Raw genomic sequence first — 18,915 nt, forward strand, 5'->3', positions numbered from 1 at the left:
AAATAAATAAATAAATAAAATAAAATAAAATAGAAAAAAATGTTAAAAAAAAAAAGAATAAGGGAAAAGAAAACTACTAACTGAAGATGGAACATCCTTAAAAAGTTGAAACAAAGTGGGAGATGAGGGAACTCAGCCTGAGAAGAGCAAGGACACCTCCTACATCAGAAGAGGATACGAGGGGGCAAATGAGGTTGGCTCTGTAGACTAGGGAGTGGAAACACTGTTTTAACATTATTTGAATAGACTAATTTACGTAATGCAATGAAATAAGGTGGGATAAAGTGAAAAGTTAGAGAAAAGAAATTGCAAATGCCATGCTGCCTTACCATCACAGGTATGAATTTCCGTAGGAACTTCACACCATGCTGCTCCATGTAGGAACCCACTTTTTCTGCCATTTCTTGGTCGAAGCCACGGAGAAGGATTGAGCGTACCATAACTGTGACATCTAGGCCAAAGCCAGCCAGAAATCCTGCACACTCCAGGGCGACATAAGAGGCACCCACCACTAACGTTTTGCCAGGGCAGTAAGGCAGAGAAAAAAGGTCATCACTGAAAAATAAAAATGAAAAAAAGAATATCTAGGCAGTAAGAATGAAATGAGTTATTCATGCTTCAATGTATAATGGTCTTGTGATGACTAAATTATAATTTAGTGCTTGAATGAAGCAATAGCCTTTTGAAATTTGTAACTGAGTCTGCTGTGGAGAGAACGTGGAACAAGAAGTATACTTCAGTTTTTTCAAAATCAGACTACAAGCAAGATTTTAAAAAATAAAATAAAATAGTATAGAAAATATCAGACTATAGAAAATATCAGAATATATTATATGTAATAAAAAAAAAAAACCTGTTTGTTTCAGAGGTGTATGTACGTGCTATGTGAAGGGGTGTGTGTTTGTTTACTTGAACAAAAAAATGCAACAAAAAATGTATTTTTTAGTGTGAGTCAGCTCAAAAAAGTTTGCAAGTCATTGCATACAGGTCCTGTTTGACCACTAAGGAAAATTCCCATGAAATCTAAGTGTTAAGAAGAGTGGTACTGCTCCTCCCCAGCTGGTTCATTTTTATCATAAGGACACTAAACCCTAGAGCTAACTGTATTTACTTCTTTGTTTTGGCCTGTAAGAAGTTTAGAACGATATTCCCAGGCTACTTGTAGCAATCACCGAGACACATATGGCATATTTTTGTACATAAATTTTGCCACTGGCCTTATTTACCTGACCTTATATTCTCTGGTTCATTACTTTCGGCTATTTAGCTTCTTGCACTGTATATATTTTCATTTGTTAATTGAAGTCTTTTGTGGAATAAGACAGGAAGTAAATAAACTGGAAACATGTCAACATAATTCAATTTATTAACAGTAAAGTTAAAATGGTCTATTTAACCTTACCTAGTAATACAGTATTCTTTATCTCCTTGGATTCCTAAATACCGTGGCCTTTCACCCGTTGCTATGACAAACTGTGCAGCAGTATAATAAGTCTCCTGTCCTTTTTTATTGGTTGCCTTGAAAAAAGAGAAGTAAACTTCACTTACTCAGCAAACGCTACAGAGTACCAGACACCCTGAACAAAACAGTTACTACCTTCATGGAGCTTCTCATTCAACAGGAACAGCAGACATGTGAAAAAGTAATAATGTAATGTGATAAGCACAAGCACAGAAAACGGAAGTCTTTATGAAATATTAACCAAAGCCCCATGGTGAGGGTAGGGTAGTGGACTAGAAAGCCAATCAAGGATGTATTAAAGGAGTAGAGATTTTCAAGCGGAGATAAGAAAAGTGAAATGATAGGAGAGGAACGGAGACCTGGAAGACAGAATAATGCACACAAAAGCACATGGGCCCAAAAGGAATTGGTGTTTGAAGACTGGAGAGCAGAGTCGTGTCAGAAGTGACATGAAACAGACTAGAGCCAAGTGCGAGGGCCCTTATGTCATCCTAACAGCTTAGGCTATGGGGAACCAACAAAGGTTGCTCACAATTTTTAAGTATACAAATAATTCATAAAAATATTTTCATTTAAAAAAGTTCAAATACTTTCGGAGGCCAAGGCGGGCAGATCACAAGGTCAAGAGTTCGAGAGCAGCCTGGCCAACATGGTGAAACCCCATCTCTACTTAAAAAATACAAAAATTAGCTGGGCATGGTGGTATGCGCCTGCAATCCCAAATACTCCGGAGGCTGAGGTGGGAGAATTACTTGAACCTGGGAGCCGGAGGTTACAGTGAACCAAGATCATGCCACTGCACTTCATCCTGGGTAACAGAGCAAGACTATCTCAAAAAACAAACAAACAAACAAACAAACAAACAAACAAAAAAACCAAAAAACACAAAAACATTCAAATACTAATGAAGGTATTTAAAGAAGTGTGTTGGCACCTTGAGTGGGATGGAGAACAGAGCCTGGAAAAAGAGCCTTGCTTAGAAGGGCTTTGAAACAGACAAGGAAGTACAGGCTCTGGGGTGAAAGGGAGACTCTGGAGTTTCTGGTCTGTAGACTGGGGATGTGTTAGCATCACTAAACAAGGAGCCACACAATAGGCAGGCTTGGTTGGGGCTTATTCAACCATCTGTGCCAGGCAATTTGAGAAATAAAACATGCATTTCTGCGGTGTTTCATGTAAATAACATAATTCAAATTGGCCCATATAAGGTTTTAAAGGGCTGGCTTTATCTTACTTTTTTTTAGGCGTGAAATATATCTTTAACTGACTAAAACACATCATCCAAAATATAGATTATGTGGCAAATGATAAGAATCGTTAAACCTAGGAATTGAATATTTTGATATTTACTGTTATGCTCCCAATTTCCTGTTAAATTAAAAAAATTTAAATAAAATGCTGCATATAAGCACTGAAGGGTAGCTTTAAATGGACCATACCTCACATGTTTTTGAGATAACAACTGAATACAAAATAATCTAAAAACTTGTGAAGATTATCTCACACTGTGCTAACAAAGTACAAAAATAAACTAGATGATGAGGACAATATCTGATTGTCTGTCATAATTCCAATGTAAACTGTTTGTGTTCCTCAAAATGATCTCATTTTCCATATGTATTAATCTAATAATATATACATATTACAAAGATAAAAGTATAAAATACACTAATTCTAATGCTACTTCTATCAATGCTTTTATGAATAATATAATATTGGAGTTCTAGTTAAGGTTTCATTTTTAGGAAGGATTCCACTAATAAAATTTTGATCTTTTTAGTCTTTTAAACTTTGAACTGCTTAGTTTAAACATGTTCTCTTTTAAGACAGCAATAAAATCAAAGGCAAATAATTTTAAATTAAGAGTTCTTTAAAACACAATTTCTTCAAGTTAACCAAACATGTAGAATCAACAAACAATGGGGGAGAAACACACATACACATGCATGGCCGTGTATGTGTGTGTGCACGCCTGTTACACTCCTTAACATGCAACATGAAATTTTAGTTCAAGGCAACTACAAACAATTGTAAAGAAAGGAGATGAACAAGACAAGAAACTCAAGCAGTACCTTTATTTGATATAGAACTAGAAATAGCATTTGACCCAGCGATCCCATTACTGAGTATATACCCAAAGGATTATAAATCATGTTGCTATAAAGACACATGCACATGTATGTTTATTGTGGCACTACTCACAACAGCAAAGACTTGGAACCAACCCAAATGTCCATCAATGATAGACTGGATTAAGAAAATGTGGCACATATACACTATGGAATACTATGCAGCCATAAAAAACGATGAGTTCATGTCCTTTGCAGGGACATGGACGAAGCTGGAAACCATCATTCTCAGCAAACTATTGCAAGGACAAAAAACCAAACACTGCATATTCTCACTCATAGGTGAGAATTGAACCATGAGAACACTTGGACACAGGGTGGGGAACATCACACACTGGGACCTGTCATGGGATGGGGGAAGTGGGGAGGGATAGCATTAGGAGATATACCTAATATAAATGACAAGTTAATGGGTGCAGCACACCAACATGGCACATGTATACATATGTAACAAATCTGCATGTTGTGCACATGTACCCTAGAACTTAAAGCATAATAAAAAAAATTTAAAAAATAAAAAATAAACAGTACCTTTATTTTATGATGTTCAACAAATTCTCCATAGGAATTGACATAGGCCACAGCCTTTTCCCTCAGAGACAACCTGTAGCCCCAGTTTAGAGAGCTGATGTGGTTCTGAATCGCTTTTGTCAGCGTCTCCCAGTTGTGCTTCACTAAGAAGAAATAATCAGGGTGAAGATGTTAGGTGAATTTTACCTTTAATGGTAAATTATATATAACTACACGTGAGCCATACTAACAGTGCTTTAAAAATCAAGAAGTAGAAAAGATAAATTAGTAACTTAAATATTTTGTATGCCAGTCATAGTTTATACTCTTCCTATTTTACATTACAAAGAATGTGCAAAAAGCAGAGTTCTGAAAAGAAGAAAACTGGGGAAAAGTCCACGGAGGAGATAATGGGGAAACTGGCCCTCATGTGGTAATGCCTGCCACGACGTAAGGCAGGAGGCTCACCTCTCCTCAGTGGCACCTCCTAGAACCCTTTCCCATTCCATGGGACTTACTTTACTTGGCCCTTGGATGGGAAGAAGGCCTCAAGTCAGTGAGCTTGGTACACTCACCTCAACAGACTGGCATGGTTCCACTCTCATTTGGTTCACAGGGCAGTGGCTTCACGACAGTGAATATCTTACATGTCTTTACAACAAATAGGGTTCACGCTCACCACTGTCAACTGTCTATATTACAGTGTTTACCCATTCCTTTGGAAGGTGAGGCAGGATTTGGGTGTTGTAATTCCACATCATCCCTGTATCTTCTAGGTGGGATTTACTGCATAGTGTTGACCTTGTCTAAAGATGCCAGATCCTGAAGGTCACCCTGTGCAGCTATGTTTATAAGATGCAGGGGTCAGCCCAGCCAGGGCTTTCATCATAACTGGATGTGATCCCCGAAGACAAACCAACAACCTGAGGCCAAGGGTCACATCTGGAAACTTACCCATCTACCACTGTCAAGAAACGTCCCCCTACTGATCCAGGGACATGGGATGTTACCACGCAGGAAAGGGAGATGACTGGAGGAGACAGTCAGTGCACAGAGAGGCTTAGCCAATGTCAACACACACAGCCCTTTCTATGATGCCAGTGTACCACAGTCTCCTAAAATTCTGTAACCTAGAATAGTCGTTTTTGTTACTACATTACCTCATCCTCCCACACCCTGTGATGTTGGTTATAATTCCCAAATCTGTCCCAGCGGTGACCACGTCGCCACAATGGCACATATCCTCACATCCTAAAGATACTTCCTCCCCATCCCCCAGAAAAGCTTTTCTTCCAACCCTTAAACTATTTATCCTAAGAATCCTGTCAGCTCAACTAACAGTTCATGTGTCCTTTTGTTTCTTGTTCTTGTTGCAAAAGGCATCTTAAATTAGAGGCTCTCAAATACGGCTCACGTCATAATGGGAATCATGTTCACCTACACAAATCTTAGGACCTGCCAGAAACTATGGAATCAGGAGTGGGACCCCAGAACCTGTACAGCTAAAAAGCTCCTCCTGGAGTTTTTGATATGCCAAATCAATGAACTGGCACTTTGAAACCACCTGTTCTACTGTTTTATTGATGTGTTTAGTCCTGCAACAGTATAACATTTTTAAATACTGAGAAAGGTCACCCTCTATACTTTCTCAAAGGTTGCTTAGCTATTTTCATATACGTATTTTGCAATACAAATTTTAAAATAATCAGCCAATCTCCAGAAAGAAAAAAAAAATGTCTCATGGAGATCTTACTGGACTCATATAAAATTTACAAATAATTTTTAAGATACTGTCTTACCAATATTGAGACATCCTCTCTAAAATCATAGTAAATTTGTTATTATGCCTTCACATTCTTTCCTTATATATCCTGTACATTCCTGGTTGAATTTATTTCAAGTTATTTTCATTTTTTCTTACAATTTTCCATTATACATGTATGTGTATATATGTATATTACACACATCACACATATATATATGCACATACACATGTATATATACCTATATACACATAAGCACACACACACACACACACACACACATACATACATATTTTAAGAGACAGGGTCTCACTCTGTTGACCAAGCTGGAGTGCCATGGCATGCATGGTCTTGGCTCACTACAGCCTTGACCTCCCAGGTCCAAGCAATCCTTCTGCCTCAGCCTCTCAAGTAGCTGAGACTACAGGCATGAGCCACCATGCCCAGCTAATTTTTCTGTTTTTTATTTTTTTAAAGAAGGGGTCTCACTATGTTGCCCAGGCTAGTCTCAAACTCCTCATCTCAAGTAATCTTCCTGCCAGTCTTGCAAAAGCAATCAACTTAACTCATTAGTTCTAATATTTCTTGTTTCATCTCTTACATATTCTACATATGTTGTATATAATCATGTACAACATAACTCATATTATACATTTAAAATATCTTTTTATTACTCCTTTTCCACACTAATCCAAAGCTCTCAACAGTGCAGATATCAGTAGTGAATGTCGATTCTTGACTTAATTCAAGTACCCCAAGTTCTTCTCCCTTAAGTATTTGCTTCTGACTCTTCACCATGTGAAGAGGTATCTCTTTGTTTTCTAAAGCAGGAATGGGTATGAGATTTGTTTGAAATGCCCTCAGAGCTGAAATCCTGGCCTTCATGCTGATTCTGTGCACTCCTGCTGTGCTATCCTAGGCTGATCCCCCTCCTGCACCCCATGGCGAGCCCTACCCAGTCATGTTTGTTCCTTCCAGACACTACCAGAGAGGATTTACCAATGCTTGTCCTAGAGTTTTGGCACCTCTACGGGGTATAGTTTTCTATTTTTAGACTATCTTTCTGTATTATAGTTATCTCAGCATCCAAAAAAAGGTGGCTTTTCTAAGTCTAGCTTTCCTAGAACAGTGTGAATCAAACTTGTCCAACCTGTGGCCCACGGGCTGCAGGAGGCCCAGGATGGCTTCGAATGTGGACCAACACAAATTTGTATATTTTCTTAAAACATGAGGTTGGTTTCTTTTGCCTTTTTTTTTTTTTAGTTCATCAGCTATTGTTAGTGTATTTTATGTGTGGCCCAAGACAATTCTTCTTCCAATGTGGTCCAGGGAAGTCAAAAGATTGGACACCTCTGGTTTAAATTATAGAGGAAGTACCTGTTACTTGCAGATTTGGAAAAATTTACCTGTAATGCTAATGGTACCTTTTGGGGACTGGGTTATTCTTACACAATGTTTTTTCTTTGATCATTCAAGTCAATTCTGGTCATTTATATTTTCATAGAAGATATTTCTTTTCATTAAGATATTTAACATTATGACCACTAATTTTTATACTCAATTTGTGGCATCTCTCCCCACCTGTAGTTATACTTCTTTTCTCGTGTCTGATGCTGCGTATCTGTATGAGCTTCTCCCCTTATTTCCCTAATTGGATTTGCCAAACATTTGCCTATTTTATTTGTATTTTCAAATATACTCTTGGTTTTGTTTATCAGTTCTATTTGGGAAGGGAGCTAATATTAATTTCTGAGCTTTTCTGTTTGCTTACTTTTTGTTTATATTCTACCTATCGGATATTAACTACCACTGATATTATTTACATTTTCCTGCTATATTGTTTCCTATCTGTTTAAAAATTTCCCATCTAAAATTTTAAATAGGAAATTTTTTTCTACTTAAAATGTAAAATTTCCATATTTTCAACAATTATTTCTTTTGGTATTAGGTATTTGTCTTAAACATAGCATATGGAAGAATTTTGCCATCTACTAACCCAAAAATCTGACTCATTTGGTTTTATCCTAATAAGTAATATGACTACTCTTATGTAAGGTATCTTATTTTCTGTTGCTATTTTTGTATGCTTGTTTTAACTTGTAGTTTCATGTTGCTTCGCTTTCTATTTTTTCTTTACTACCTTCTCTTTGTATACTTTCCCTTCTTTTTAAACTTTTACTTGAAAGTTCATTCAGTTTCTAATCTGGAAATTATCTACACATTTTAAACTTATTTTAACCTATATTTCTCTCTTTTTTTTTTTTTTTTTTTTTTTGAGATGGAGTCTCGCTCTGTCACCCAGGCTGGAGAGCAGTGGCATGATCTTGGCTCACTGCAACCTCCACCTCCCGAGTTGAAGCGATTCTCTTGCCTCAGCCTCCCAAGTAGCTGGGACGACAGGCGCATGCCACCATGCCTGGCTAATATTTTGTATTTTTAGTAGAGACAGGGTTTCATCATGTTAGCCAGGATGGTCTCGATCTCCTGACCTCGTGATCTGCCCGCCTCGGTCTCTCTCCCAAAGTGCTTGGATTACAGGCATAAGCCACCGCGCCCAGTCCCTCGCCTTTTTTTGTTTGTTTGTTTTTGAGGCAAGGTCTCCCTCTGTCACTCAGGTCGCAGTGCAGTGGTGCAATCTCGGCTCACTGTAACCTCTGCCTCTCTGGTTCAAGTGATTCTTCTGCCTCAGCCTCCTGAGCAGCTGGGATTATGGGCACACATCACCACGACCAGCTAATTTTTGTATTTTTAGTAGAGACGGGTTTTACCATGTTGGCTAGGCTGGTCTCACACTCCTGACCTCAGGTGACCTGCCCACCTCAGTCTCCCAAAGTGCTGGGATTACAGGTGTGAGCCACTGTGTCCAGCCTAGCCTCTATTTCTTTATCAATATCAAGAATGTAAGTATCTAGAACATTCTCCCAGAACACAATTTTGGCATCCTTTGACTTCCTCTCTTTTGCTGCTCAGATTCTGTTGACTTCTCTTGGCCCTTTATTGAGTCTATACCTAAATACACCATGTGTTGGCTAGCTAAATATTTCTTAGTCAACCCCCCAAAGCTGACTTAGAAAGCATTTTGGCCAGGCACGGTGGCTCATGTCTGCAATCCCAGCACTTTGGGAGGCTGAGGCGGGCAGATCACCTGAGGTCAGAAGTTCAAGACCAGCCTGGCCAATATGGTGAAACCCCCATCTCCACTAAAAATATAAAAATCAGTCAGGCGTAGTGGTGTGCACCTGTAATCACAGCTACTCGAGAGGCTGAGGCAGGAGAATCGCTTGAATGCGGGAGGTAGAAGAACGCAGTGAGCTGAGATCACACCACTGTACTCCAGCTTGGACAACATAGTGAAACTCCTCTATCTCAAAAAAAAAAAAAAAAAAAGAAAGAAAAAAGAAAGTATTTTGTATAGGGGGAACTTTGAGGAAGCTATTTATAAGATTTTACCCATTCAAGAAAATTAGAAAGTATTCAGCACTTAGAACAGAATTAACGTCAATTGACCCCACAGGGGCAGGGAGTGCAGCAAAGCAATATGTGCAGACATCTTGCTATCTCTTCTCTGAGACTGTAAGCCAATGAAGAATAGACAGAAGTAACACACAGAAAGGTCCCCAGCTGGCACAGACCACACAGGTCTGATATCACCCACACAAGCCACCTCTGCCTGCTGTGTCTCCAACACAGAGTGAGTGCTATGGTTCACCCTTTACAGCCTCTTCCCCACCAGTGAAGTTTTAGGGGCTTCTCCCCTCTTGGACTCAATTATTTTTAAAACACTGTATTTATTTTAAAAAGATTCCATAACTACCTGCCAAGTCAAAATGTGCATAATTGAAATCCCATTCCATTTAGCCTTTCTGCAGCAATTGATTCAGTTAGCGCTCTTTTTAGACTACCTAAGGCCCCAATCATGACCTTAAAAAAGCCAAACCCCTCTTGGCTTCTGTGATTCAACTCTCTTGGTTTTCCTCCTCTTCCTCACCCAGTTACTATAGGTATTAAAATATCTCAGCATTCTGTCTCTGTTTTCTATGATTTTCATTCTCCCCAATCCCCCATGTGTTGTACCTCTCACAACTCAGCTCTTGCCTAGCTCTCTTTTGGGAACAAATCCTCCCCATACAGCAAACTCTACCAGGATGTTCCCAAGGCACCTGAAGTACAGTGTCCAAGTAAGATGAAGGATTTAGGGAAAAGAAATATTTTTTCTTTTTCGAGACAAGGTCTCATTCTGTTGCCCAGGCTGGAGTGCAGTGGTGCAATCAGAGCTCACTGTAGCCTTGACCTCCTTGGACTCAAGCTATCCTCTTACCTCAGCCTCCCAAGTAGCTGGGACTACAGGTGCATGCCACCATGCTGGGCTAACTTTTCTATTTTTTGTAGAGACAGAGTCTCACTATGTTGCCCAGGCTGGTCTCAATCTCCCGGGCTTGAATAATCCTCCTATCTCAGTCTCCCAAAGTGCTGGGATTATAGGTGTAAGTCACTATGCCTAACCAGAAGAAGGATTCTTGAAAGTGAATAAAACTACCCCAAAATTACACTGCCAAGTAGGGAGGCCTCACTTTATCTACAACCAGCTGATCCTAGCTTGACCTAAAGCTCTCCATTGAGTTGACTAGAGAAATGTGTCCAGCATCAACCCATTATCCTGAACTCAACCCCACCCTGCCAATAAACAAAAGCTGCCTGTGTTTCCTATCTCAGTGAATGGTATTCCATTTCCCCCTAGTCTCTCTTCCTGCATTCTTTCCTCTCCCTCACTCCATATCCTACCATGACCTGGATGCCCTGTCATAATCACCTGGCTATGGTCAGAACCAGGATCATCTATGATGCTTTAAATGTGCACATTCACTGCCCACATCTACCAGATCAAAATCTCTACAGAAAGAGACAAGTGGTTTGTAATTTTTCTGAAAGTCCACAAGACATTCTGATACACAGCCAAGTCTACATCCAACTGGTCACCACATCTGGTCAATTTTATGCCTTCAACTACCCTCCAACCTGACTTCAGTCTTTGCTCAACCCTCTGTCATTTCTTTTCCCCACTTTCCTATCCTTTCCTCTCTTTTCTAAGTTCCTCAGTGCCATCAAAGGTGTGAAAGTTGTCAGAATCAAAATGGAGTAACTTGTGTAAAAAAAAAAAAACAACTCTCCGACAAACAGAGCTGGGGATGGCCATGAAGAAAGGGTTTTCTGGTTTCTATGCCTGATAACAAAATCATCACAAAGATTACAAAAACCACAAACGTGACCAAAGGCCATCACAACCTTACATAAAAATACATCTTCCAGGACATCTGCCTAGCAACTGCCTGTCCAACCTCGGACTTGAGTCACCCTAGTTATTGATTCTTGTAGCCAATGATAATCATTTCAAAATAATCATATCCTCCTCCTCCTTTTTGTGTAGGAAACCCTTGTCTTCCTTTATGTCCCTGAATATGCACATAGTTTACTATGGCACACATATTCCAGCTGCAGTGCCCAATTCCCAAATAAGCATCATTTTCTTTAGGGACCTTTTTTCTGCTTGCTACTTAGCTTGACAGCGGGACCTAGAATCACAGCCGTGGCTTATGCTCCTCTCCTGCTTCAACTCCCTTCACCTACTCTTCACTCCAGCTGCTACTAACCCCCCAAAATACCATGCTTCCTCACATCTCCATAGCGTTCATCAAACTGCTTCCGGTGTTAAAGGTCCTACTCCTCTGTGACCTTGCCGACACAGCTCAAGGGTCACATTGTCTGAAGAGCTTTCCCTGACACTCCCCCACAACCCTCAAGGCTACATGGAGCCAATACTCAAAACAGCATGGCTAATTTGAGTGCACTGAATGGATCTCCTTGTCTCTCTCCCACGGACTATGTGCTGCTTACAGGCAGCTCTGTCTTCCTCACATCTGTATCTTCAGAGCTTGGCCAATACATGTTTACTGGATGAATTTCTTTTCCACTTTTCATTGACCAAAGATATATATAACCATTGAGAAAAAATGTTATAATAACAGATATAATTCAAACAATAACCTTTGCTATTCTATTTTTCTTATACTTGAAAGAAATCTGAAAATAGTGATTATTTAATCTTTTACATTCTGCTAAGGGGGTGGGATTGCTGCAGCTGAGACAATTCCCTCTCTAGGTGGTGAGGTTCACAAGAGCAGGCCCTTTTGCATCCTCTATGCCTGGCTGACACAGTGGCTTCCTAATGAATGTTCATTAAATGAATTATGAACTCAACTATAAACATATGAATACCAAGTCTTTATCTAAAAAACTCACTTTTTCTTTTCTCTCAATCTATACTTTATATACCATTACTCACCTTGTTGATCATACTCCCAGCCAAATTTCCTTGAGTCACATAATGCCTGCCCCAAAAGGGCAGCCTGATGCATCAATTTCTTAGGAATACAACCTACATTTACACAAGTGCCACCAAGACCTGAGAAAGAAAATAAGTATTAATGCTTCTTTGTGTGTCTAGTTTCACACATCTGCAGTCATATTATATTAAAACATGTGGAAATGACAAGCTCAATGGTAGGGTGGATGATACCCTAACCCAAAACAAGACACAAGGGATTAACCCAAATTTTCTGACCACAGGTCCACAGAAGAGACCCAAGGATGAGTAAAAATACAGATGTGCACATGAGAAGTTTTCTGGGCACAGAGTCCAAAACTTTCACTTCAGTCTGATCCACAGAGATCAGAATGACCTAAGATTAATTAGATATGTACTACACCAGCCCTGTACTCTCCATAACTCTGACTCCTCGGAGTCACGTCTTCAACTGCAAGCTTCCTGGTTACATTTACTCTGAGTCCTTAACAACAAAAAATGGATTATGCAAAACGGAGTTCCCCATTGCAGGGCAGGTCTCAGATTCTCTCTGACTGCAGTGTCTTTTGGTATGCCAGATAAGTAGGATTATTTCTGGACAAGAAAGGGAGAAGGGGAGGAGAAAAAAAGGAAAGCGGCCAGGGTGAGGGACAAAAAACAAGTGTACACACACCACAAGAACATTATGAGAAAAATCAAGGTAGATTAGCTTTTGTATATAAAATTCTAGGCTATAACCTTCTGAGTAAGTTTGCATTTTAAAAACTGATTTTCACGCTTTATGTGAAAAAATCTGCCAGAAAATTTTTTCTAGCAGAAAAGAGAAGACACACTCAAGTTGGGTAACTGAAGGATTAACAGAGAAATTATCACAAAGGTGTAAGCAGGAAGAGCAAAAAGGGATAGAATAGTTCCCTAAACTAGTGACAGCTGGGTACCACTGGCAGCCCCACGTGAAGGGGCAAGGAGACTGACTGCCACCACCCAGAGGGAGCCAGCCATCCAATGGAAGGGGTGGCCTTCCACAGGAAGATGCAGGGACCCAGCAGGGAAGAAGCCAGGGGAATAAAATCCCAACTCCACTCTCCTTCTGCCCTCTTCCCATTACCCCAAAGCCGCCAAGCTGCCCCAGAAGCCAGAGGGCAAGGCTGCCAACAGATCAGTCTTATGGGGCATAGAGCAGGGCAGAGGCAGAGGGGGAATGCATTTAAAGAATAAATGGAAAACATCCAGCACAAAATCTATGTGCTCTTTTCACTGTGGAAAAACAACATGGAAAGGTGAGTGCTCTAGTCTACAGTAGACTGCAGTCATAGAGCTGGTCATTGGTCTCGTTAAGCTAAACTGTAATTATTATATACACTCACTCCATCAGCTATTGTGCAGCTAATATAGTCAATTATGAAACCGACACAGAAACAAAGAAAAATGTTTCTGGCAAACTTATGTGATCACGACACAGTATATACACTGTGACCTCAACTATGTGACATGCATGCAAAAAAATACTATGGCAGAAGTGCTGAAATACTGGGGTCATGGAATCTTTTTATCTTTATGTAAAATCTTCCTTACTAATGTTTATATTATCTTTCCAACATCACTGCTTGTTAACTATATCCTCACTAAGACTCAGTTTCTTTTTTTTAATTTTTTTAAAAATTTTTTATTTTTTTGAATAGAGACAAGGTCTCACTATATTTCCAGGCTAGTCTGGAACTCCTGGGCCTCTCAAAGTGCTGGGATTATAGGCACGAGACTCTGGGCCAGGCCTAGACTTGCCTGTTTTCTTATCCAAGAAACAGGCGAGTTATACCTCTTGAGATTGTTGTGAGGATTAAATGAGATTACACAAAGCAAGCAACATATGTAAAGAGCAGAGAGGAACAACAGAGAAAAACAGCTTACCCCAGGATGTGCCCTGAGGTGACGGGACAACAAAGTCTAGCACCATAACTTTCCTTCCCAAAATGGCAGCTTCCTACAAACAAACAACAACAACAAAAATTATATATAAAGATCTTGTCACTTTCCTGACACTCCCTCAATTTTTGTCTTCCCTAAAAAACTGTTTTTGTGTGATACACAATCTTTTACCTGAATTATACCAGCTATTATAACAAAAGCTTAAACTGTAACGGTAATTTTTTTTTAAGTAGCAGAAGAAATGACTATGGCAATCATCAGGAAGATTATCTACGAGTTTCATTTCTACGTTCATACCTTCGCACATGAAAGGCCACCAGAACCACCACCAACAATGATGAGATCATAATCATATGCTGAATCTTCCTGAAGGAGCTTCTGTAACAAACCACTCTGATATGCCTATGGTTTAATTACAGGAGAAAGAACACTGCAGAATTTAAAGTTTTACAGCTGTTTATGTATACCCTATGTTTAACTAGCATGGATTTCTTTTATAAAAATCTTAGGAACAATCTATAATTAATCTAAGTTAGAACTGTAAATTTATCTGGATGCTATTTAAAAATAGGGTCCAACTAGTTAAAACTTATACCAAAGTACATATGTTTTTGTCCCTCTGACACCTGACAGCTAGGCATGTGTCAAATAACCTAGAAGGCTGTGGCTCTGTATCGATGTAAAATGAAGTCATTTTCCTTGGTCTAATTATCAAAATGTTATAGTCAAGTACAGTGGAATAGCCAAGTATCATTTTTCAAGATCCTTGTTCACTTGTGCTAGTTTTCATTTTGAAAACAATTCTTATGCATTATCAGCAAATTTTGTCATAGCTTCTCATAAATCGATCTAACCTTCGTAGTTACACTGGTGAGCTTCCCATACAACACCAACATCTCGCATTTTCTTTCAGCAACAGTCATGAGGCTGGCCCTGGGCCATATCCTCTTGCTCATCTGGCCCTCCTTGTGACCAGAAGTAGCTTAGATGATGTTAGAGGTTCGATGTGTGATTTAGCAACAGTTTTCTTTATGCCAAGTCAGTTGCTCACTCCCATTACCTTGGCTTTAGACAAATACCATGATCAAACTAGCCCTTCCTGAACAGATGCTTCATAACTATGTGGATTCACCAGATGCCATGTGTTCCCATGAAGAATGGGTGCCCAAGAAGGTTTTGGGGACATTCTAAAAAGGGCCCCTCTGGCCTCCTTACTTTTAGGTACCCTTAGGGAAATCCACCTCCTCAGGATCTGCCATCCAAAAAATATCTTTCTGTCTTGAAATAATAGAATTGCTCTCTCTGCATCTATAGATTTATTCTTGGACATTATTTTCCAAGTTAGGATTAGCAAGACAAGTACTTCAGAAGGTGTTTAGTGGCTATAATTACAGGACTTAACCACTATGTGCACTAGGTTATAAATTCTAGGACTAATAAAGCAGATTGTTACTGCATAAGGATGCTGATCATAGATTAACACACAACGTAGACAATCTTTTTTCTCCACAAAAATATAATTCTTAATTAAAGCCTCAAATACAACTATTTAATCAATCACTGATTACTCATATTGTATACACATATAAAGGATATGACAGAGTAAAATTTTAATAAAAGTGAATAATTATAAAATAAGGACCTTATTTAATAAACATCAATTTTTATCTATCCCTGCTTACCTAACAACTCCTGTTCATTTGTAACATTCTAGGAATCAAAATATCAAAAGCCATAGGCCTTTGGAAACCACCACAAAGTTAGCGGTCTTAACAGGAATTCTAATTGCCCTAGACAAGAATGTCAGTGTTGACCTCTTTTTACTGGACAAACAGTAATGCTATCTCTCCCGATCAGGAGGAAAAGACCTGGGATGTCTCCAGGGTGGTTTGTCCTGGTGCCCTCACACAAAAATCCTAGCTTCTGAAGTTCAGGCTGGTAGAAAAGCTAATTTCCCTTAAAGCAATCAATATTATCTGACTGATAATTATCCTATATGCTTCATTTCATAACTTCCAAAAGATGAGTAGACTCCTAGAAACCATTTTCTCCTCCTTTAAATACTTTTTAAAAATGTGAACATACAGCATTGAAGAACATATAATACTATTATTACCTGGAAAGTTTGGTCATATCCACCTACATGCACTTTATTCACAAAAACATTGGGCACAGTTTTCTGATTAGTGATTTCTGACAGCACTTCTTGAATCTTGGCCCCATCATCTAAAGAAGAAAGAAACTATACATAAAAACAATGAAAAGAGTTCCAAATCTTTGTGAGTTAAACTAAAGTGTTACAACACTCAAATGTTCACATGTACATAGCCATAACAGGTCAGTGTGTTATATAACTTTATGAAATGATAACTCAAGAGGGGAAAACATCCATGCTTTTAAAGAAAATCCTAAAAAATAAAGATCTACTTATTCATTTAAAGATAAGGAATAAAGACGAAGATAAACTCTTCAAAATTAGATTTTGATATATTATTCAGTGACTATGCCAAGACAAACAGATAAGAACCCTCTTTAAAGAGCAAATACCAAGATAAAATCTGCTGTAACAAGAACTCAGAAAATACTTCTTACAATTACATTTGAAAACTGTTTATGATCATAGTCCACTATTTATCTTCCATCCCTAAAAATAAAACTGGTCCATGACTACTTAAGACTACCTTATTGGTATGCCCTTTAGAAAAGTCTCCAAGATTCAAGAGCATTTCACTCAATAAGGCAACTTGGTTAAAATGAGTCAGTGAGGTTCTATGAAGGCAGAAATCAAACTTGTTCAGTTCATCACCATGCCCTCACCCCTGAAAAGCTCCTTATGTGTAAAGTGCTCAACTAATATTAGATGTATGAATGCCAAGAATTCAAAAGTATAAAGCTAAAAACTTAATGCACTCTCCCTGGTGGATGACACAGCCAGGAAATGGGAGTGGATCCTTTTCATTTGTTACAGCTTAATCTATCCTGCTAGAGAGCTGGCAGATACATCTGAAATGCCTCAAGTACTTCAAAGGGAGCAGCTTATATATCTTCCTCCCACTCCCTTCCCTCAAATATGGAAAATGTATAAATAAAAAACCTACACCAACTTATCTGCCACATAAGGGTTCATTTTCTGCATGGCTGAATGTAGACAAAAATGCCTCATTTAACCCGAAGACAAGAGTAATCTGAATCGAACAAAGTAAATGGAAAGAAGTCAATCTTGTTGGCATTTATTATAAACAACACTGTGTAGTAACTGGTCTACTTACCAACTTGATCAAGTTCCAAGACGTTACATTCGACTCCCAAAGAAGAAAAGAGTTCTTTCACCTGTAACAAAAATTTAGCTAAGTTTCACTCTCACAAAAGATTCAACAGCTGTGAAATATGAACATAGTAATGAGAGATGTCAAAAATAAATGTTCTGGAGGAACAGGAGTTCTAGCTGATGGGTGGTTTTCGTTTTTGTTTTTGATTTTTTTCCTTTCCTCTACACATTTTCCCAAAATAATCTTAGGCCATCCCTTGCCTTCTTTTTACCATCTCTTATGACTTTCAAATCTACAACTTTTGCCCAAATCTCTTTTCTGAACTCAAGATAGGCAGTATCTATTTTCCACCTACGTGTCCCACAGGCATTTCACAGGCAACATACCCACAATACTACTCCTTTCCTTCCACGTACCTTTTCCTCTTCCCGTGTTTCCTTTCAACAGTCATTAAATCATTCAACAAATTTTTATACATCAAACACTTTGAATGGTTCATCCACATTTCTAAGTACTCAAAAGAAAACAAGGAATAAGATACAATCTCTACCCTTTAGTAGGGGAAACAGACAAGTGACAATTTAATTTATAGCACCGTCTCCAGTTGATTAAATAAGAGCAACTACAGCCTTGCTACTCACACAAACAGAGGGCAGAGGAACAGAAGGACAGCATCACCCAGGAGCTTACCAGACATGCAAAATCAGGACCTGCAGCAGGATCTGCACCTTAACGACTGCAGAGCTCTAATTGGGAATCATTTTTATGCCTCCTTCTCAGGGAACATCTTCCTATCCCACATGAACTCCTCAGCCATTCACTGTCATTACAAAGTTTTAGCAATTCTCTGTTGAACTGGTTCATCTTTCTAGTTCCCCATAGTTGCTATCTTAATCTGAGCCATCAACATTGACTACTGGAAATTCTCGGTAATATCCCACAAGTTCTTTCTGCACCAGCTTTGTCCTCTCTACTTCTGAAAATTACATCCAAAGTGGTCATTTAAAACCACTTTTCACCACTTTACTTAAAAGCCTTCAGTGTCCTCGGCCCTCAAGGTAAGATCTAGAGGTTCCACTTTCAGAATGGAAATGTGAACAGGGGAAAACTGGGGGAAATTATTTAAAACAACCACTAGAAACTATCTGGAAAGTTCCTACAGGCATTGAGCAAATGAAAAACACACTTATTCAAGAAAATATACTAAATCTCAATTAAAACATGGAAACGCTATGCCATTTGCACCCCAATCCACCCCTTCCCTCCCATGCCCTGGAGCAGCTGATGGGAGCTCCACTCTAAGCGAGTGTGGTCCAGAAAAACCAGGCTCCCTAGCCCTAACCAGGAAGAAGACAGTGATGCTTTCACCACTTCTTTTTTTTTTAACTTTTAAGTTCAGGGGTACATGTGCAGGTTTGTGATACAAGTAAACTCATGCCACAGGGGTTTGTTGTACAGATTATTTTGTCACCCAGGTGTTAAGCCTAGTACCTAT

General features: G+C 39.0%; 1 protein-coding gene across 1 annotated transcript in view; it reads right to left on the minus strand.

Moving 5' to 3' along the window:
* The window catches only part of TXNRD3 (thioredoxin reductase 3), a 33,822-nt gene that overhangs the window by 2,733 nt on the left and 12,174 nt on the right, over nt 1-18,915 (minus strand). The window contains 8 exon segments of the mRNA XM_026456373.1: nt 330-555; nt 1,403-1,518; nt 4,123-4,265; nt 12,205-12,324; nt 14,134-14,206; nt 14,449-14,553; nt 16,268-16,377; nt 17,421-17,481. Coding sequence (XP_026312158.1) covers nt 330-555; nt 1,403-1,518; nt 4,123-4,265; nt 12,205-12,324; nt 14,134-14,206; nt 14,449-14,553; nt 16,268-16,377; nt 17,421-17,481 — 954 coding nt within the window.

Source organism: Piliocolobus tephrosceles, chromosome 2 (genome assembly GCF_002776525.5).
Source record: "Piliocolobus tephrosceles isolate RC106 chromosome 2, ASM277652v3, whole genome shotgun sequence".
NCBI lineage: Eukaryota > Metazoa > Chordata > Mammalia > Primates > Cercopithecidae > Piliocolobus > Piliocolobus tephrosceles.